The sequence below is a fragment of the Plecotus auritus genome, assembly GCF_963455305.1.
Source record: "Plecotus auritus genome assembly, chromosome: 9".
Classification (NCBI taxonomy): domain Eukaryota; kingdom Metazoa; phylum Chordata; class Mammalia; order Chiroptera; family Vespertilionidae; genus Plecotus; species Plecotus auritus.
Genome location: NC_137783.1, coordinates 70988545 through 70993648, shown reverse-complemented (window position 1 = coordinate 70993648; position 5104 = coordinate 70988545). Strand labels below are relative to the sequence as shown.

General features: G+C 46.8%; 1 protein-coding gene across 1 annotated transcript; it reads right to left on the bottom strand.

Annotated features, from left to right (window-relative positions):
• Positions 1–311: 311 nt before the first annotated feature.
• Positions 312–1072, bottom strand: LOC308233920 (glutathione-specific gamma-glutamylcyclotransferase 1-like; the record flags this gene model as incomplete). The annotated part of the gene is given in 2 exon segments (XM_080640910.1): positions 312–740; positions 744–1072. Coding segments are annotated over 2 exon segments (654 nt in total). The 5' UTR covers positions 969–1072.
• Between the last annotated feature and the right edge of the window lie 4032 nt (positions 1073–5104).

Genomic DNA, 5104 nt, shown 5'->3' with positions numbered 1-5104 from the left:
TGGGGTTAGCAGCAGCACTGAGAGGAATCTGGTCAGGTATCTGGGGTGGGCACCGCTCAGTAGGGCCCATGTGTCCAGGGCAGGCCCCCCACCCTATCCATCACACCAACATGGTGCAATAAATAGTTTCAAGTAGTAAGTCAATGTCAGGCAGGAGAGAGCTGGAGACGGATGGACGGGCAGGGGCTCAGGGAGAGGAGCCCTGGCTGTCCTCTTAGTGGGCTCCAGCTGTATCAAGTCTGTCTGTGTGCACAGGAGTGGGGACCTGGCCCCCATGTCCATGTGGGCACTCCCTGCAGGGGCTCAGCCCCTCAGACCAATGCCAATGCCTGCTTGGTGGGGCAGAAGCAGGGCAGCATGGTGCCCACAGCATCCACGATGGCTACCAGGTGCTCTTCCTGTGCCTGGGGCCCACAGAGCTGCATGAAGTCTTCGAGGCGCAGCAAGTACTCAAGCTTGTGGCCAGAGAAGCCGTGGCAGACCAGGATCTGTGTAGCAATGGCCTTCTCCGGTGCAGGGCCCAAGTAACCAGGGTTCTGCGGAGTGACCACATAGGCCAATGCCTTGAGTGGTTGGTCAGGGGTATCTTGGGGGTAGAAGGTGACCTCCTTGGTATCATAGCCACCGACCTCTGCTTCCTGCACGTTCAGGTACTTCAGACCCTCGCTCACCTGTTCATCTCGCACCTGGTATGCCACGCCCCAAGTGCAGCCCTCATGATCTTCGAGAAGGGTCACCACTCAGCCAGGCATCTTGTCGCTGCCCCGATGGAAGGTGTCTCCCTGCCAGAACCGGCGGCTGTAGCCGTGCACGAAGCCCACGCGGCTGTCGCTATAGGCGAAGTCGGGCCTCCACACCCGGGAACCATACCCGAAAATCCACAGCGCCTGGGGGTCGCCATCGTCCTGCGGGGGCTGCGCAGGCGGGGAGGCGGGCGAAGTGTTTTGGGCTGCAGATGCCTGCTTCATGGTGCCGGGCACGTGGACGGGCCCGGGCGTCCTCCGGGCAGGTCTCCGGCGCGGGCACGGAAGGACCGACAGACGCGCACACCTGGCCTGGCACGGCTTAGTCGCTCCAGCTCAACAATAACAATTTTTTAAAAGAAAAAAAAAAATTCTATGAGAAGAAAATGATTAAAGACCAAAAAAATCTATAATCCAATGCATCTATTCATATAATTTTTAACATTGCTTAGGTCAATTCTTCCTTTCTCCTCCAAGTCATAAAAAGCTTTAACAATTCTGTTATTATTTGAAGAAAAGAAAGTCTTTAAAATAAAAGTGGCTAGCCCAGCCAGCGTGGCTCAGTGGTTGAGTGTGGACCTGTGACCCAGGAGGTCATGGTTCATTTCCTGATCAGGGCACATACCTGGGTTGCTGGTTCAGTCCCCAGAAGGGGGCGTGCAGGAGACAGCCAATCAATGATTCTCTCTCATCATTGATGTTTCTATCTCTCTTTCCTTCTCCCTTTCTCTCTGAAATCAATAAAAGTATATTTTTAAAAAAATAAAATAAAGGTGGCTTACCATTCCCTCCTGGTAAACTCTACATCAACAATTGTTACTGAAAGTGGACTTGAAGTCTTCCTTGAGACTCAACAAAAAATCTGGTGTTTATTTGTTTCTTTGAGACAGGAAAGTACAAAGCTAGGAAAACTCCTGGGCAAGTGGAATGAGGAAATAGACAGAGAGCATCGTCCTGATACACCAAGGCTACAGATTCAATCCCTGGTCAGGGCACATACAAGAATCAACCAATCAATGCATAAATAATTCGAATAACAAAAATGGATGTTCTCTCTCTCTCTCTCTCTCTCTCTCTCTCTCTCTCTCTCTCTCTCTTTCTCTCTCTCTTATAATAGTAATATTAATAATTAAACAATGCCAAGCAATTTGACCAATTTACAGCCAGCTAGTGAATTGCAATATCGTACCTTCCCTAATCAAGGAAAATGCTCCAACCTACTGAGCTGTCCAGGGCCCTATACTCACATTTTGATGCATCAGCATATTAAAAACGCACCTGGAAAACTGATGAATATTCTGCTGAAACCCTCCCCTAAGATTCTCACCCACAGAATAAAAATAAAACCCCTCAAGACAAAGACTCAGGGTGGGCTCTGGAGCACGCCTATGCCCCTTCTCAGGCATGAACTTTTTACTTCCTCCTGAACTCTAAGTGTCCCCATGAGATTTGCAACCAGGGGAGCAGTGGGCCTGAACCTGTCTCCAAGGCCCCCCCCTTTTCTCTGACTTTCCAGTGAGCTAAAAGCAGCCCCACTTTGGCTCACTTCTGTCACTGTGACTTCTCCCAGTGAACTAACAGCAGCCCTGCCCTGGTTTAATTCCTTCCTACAATGTTTCTAGGGGCCAAAGTGAAGCATCCATCTTATATAAAAACTGCTGTTTGAAATTTTAACCCTGCTATTTTGACTTCTGTAGACACTTGCTTGCTTAAATAATAAGGAAAATAAGACTACTCCCATTCCAGAGAGGACATGGACTATGCCCCAGACAGAGTTGTCAGTGCTGACACCAGGCCAGGCCTTGAGATTTGGTCTCATGGCCCCTTCCCAGCACATAGGCCTTCTTTCCCAGAAGGCCCGGAAGTCTCATTCCAAACTTGGGAGACAAAAGAGCTAGGAAAAGTATAAATAGAAAAGGTTTCCTCCATGTGGGGGGCCCAGAATTTGAAAGGCACATTTTTCTCTGGCCCTGCCCTTAATAAAATGTAACTCCCTTTCTCTAAGCATGGCTTGGTTTTCTTCTGGTCTTCTGTAACATCATGGTTCCCTGACTGAGAAGAAGGCCAAACATGCTGGCCTTTGGCCTCTGGTGAGTGGACCGGGTTTTGGGCCCGGGGGAGCTGGACAGGCCTCTGCGAGGCACCGCTCTGCTGATTTAGCAGAATTGAACCGGGGGACTCTGGGCACTCCCGGACCTCAGCCTAGGACCTGGCCGGCATCTGGAGAGAGTGGATGGACACTTCTGTACCTGTCGACAGAATCAGTAAGGTAGGGGCCCTATCAGTCAGGCCCACTCCAAGTGAGTGGAAGGGGGAGCTTGATCACCTCCCCAGAAGTCAAGGACTTCCTCAGGCAATTAATCAGGAATCAGGTAGACTGTTTAAACTCTGAATAAATATCTGGTAGAAGTAAAAAACTCAGACTGTCTGGTGTATAAATGTAAATGTGAGACACTGTGTGAAAGACAGAGCAAACCCTGCTTTAGGGGAAGTCAGTAGAGAACTTTTAATTGCTTTTCCTTGATTTATAATTTGCTGTATTAGTTTAAAATTTTGGAATTCTAGGGTTAATTTAAGGGTATTAAATTTGTAAAGGTTGAAGATTAGTCATAATTAACTGCTTTGTAGGCTGCCTTTTCAGCCCTGCTAGCAAACAGAGAATCATGTGGTCCCGAGAACTGTGACATGCCTGCCCTTCCTGAGAGATTTACAGTGGGTCTCTGGGGGAGGAAGAGAGCCGAAAACTACTCTGGAGCAGGTGTGAGAAAGAGTAGAGGTGGTGGAATTCACTCTCAGCCTGCTGAGATAGAGAAGCCCTAGGCTGGGGGATAGGGGGATGGTTGGAAATATCAGAAGTGGTGAAGGAGGAGGAGGATTTGAGATCTTCTGGGGACTTGGAGTAAAGAAGGAAAATCTGGGAGGGAGAGCAGCTGTTCCTTAAGTGTAAAAAGCCTGCTTATACAGGATCTCAGACCGCTTGCCTTATTTCCCCTGCTAAGGACAGAGTAAATGGTTAATGCAGAAAAGGGGGGGGGGTGTCGGTGGGGAGAGCAGGGAGAGATAGGTTTTTGTTGATTTTGCTGGCTACAACCCGCTCTGCTGGCATCTTTGGTTTCTTACTTATCTGAACTATGATGGACTCAAGGCTTTCTGCAAAACAGTGGATCTTCCTCTGCCCCGTTTTCTTCTTTTTAACCCTTCCAATACACATAAAGAAAATCTCATTGTCCGAGCCTGGCAGGGCGGGGTTACTGGGTACTTCTTGGATGGTGGTGGAAGATTCAGCAAAGGAACTTTAAGATATAATATCTTTAATGTTACAACTAGTTTAAGTTTTAAAAATCTCTGTCTCTCAGAAAAGAAATATTTTTACTTTTAGTTTTATCACAAAAGGTCTAAGTCATAAATGTTAATCTAAGAAATTCTGGCTGTTTACTTTTTAGAAATCATTAAAGGATTGAGGTTTCAAAGAATAAGGAATACTGAGTAGAAGGTCTGAGGCATGGTTATGCATTTTTAAAGGACATAGAAAGAAGGTTTGAAGGCTAATTTGGAAGTGTAAAATTTATAAAGGTTGTGTATGTAATAAGAAGGAGAAGAGAAATGTTGAGAGGAAATCAAATAATAAGGCCAGTAAGCCAGGAAGCGTAAATAATTTACATTCTGCCTCTCTAAACAGAGGGTAAATAGTTATGCCAAAGTACTTAGGGAGGGACTGATAAAAGAAATCTAACAGTTACTGTTTGTTATAATACATTCAGAAAATATTACTTTGGAAAGTCCATAAAAAGAACTGGCAAGGAAAATTTCTATCTTAAAGCAGGTCAGTATATTTTCTCCTTATACAATTCCTCCGAAATTTGGCAATACTTAATAAATAAATCATGGCAATACATTTCTTTGCATAAATTCAATAAGACCAGTTTTCAATAGTAGTTTTATTAATCAGAAACTTTGACTGGAGTATCATATTTTAAAGAGCCCTCCCTGAACTCTGAAGACTTGAAGCCAATAAGAGTGCCATGGAGAAAGTCTGGTATCCTGCTTGGTAGCCCTGAAAATAGCTGGTGCTGGAGCATTAGGCCCATGCCCTACCATCACTGGCGGTTGGTCAGAGTACAAGGGGAGCAATAAGGGTGCCTCTGTGTACCTGCGGGACCCCCACACACTCTGAGCCGCTACGAGTAGGAGGGCTGAGATGGGCCTTGAAGCCTAGGGCATGGGCCTGGGTAGAGCCACTACAGGTGAGAACTTCACCTAACTCAGCAGATACTACAGGCAGGCCTGACGGCAGCTGGATGGCTTGGCTTCCTGGCCCTATGGGGCACATTAAGATTCAATCATGAAATTCTGGCAAAGGT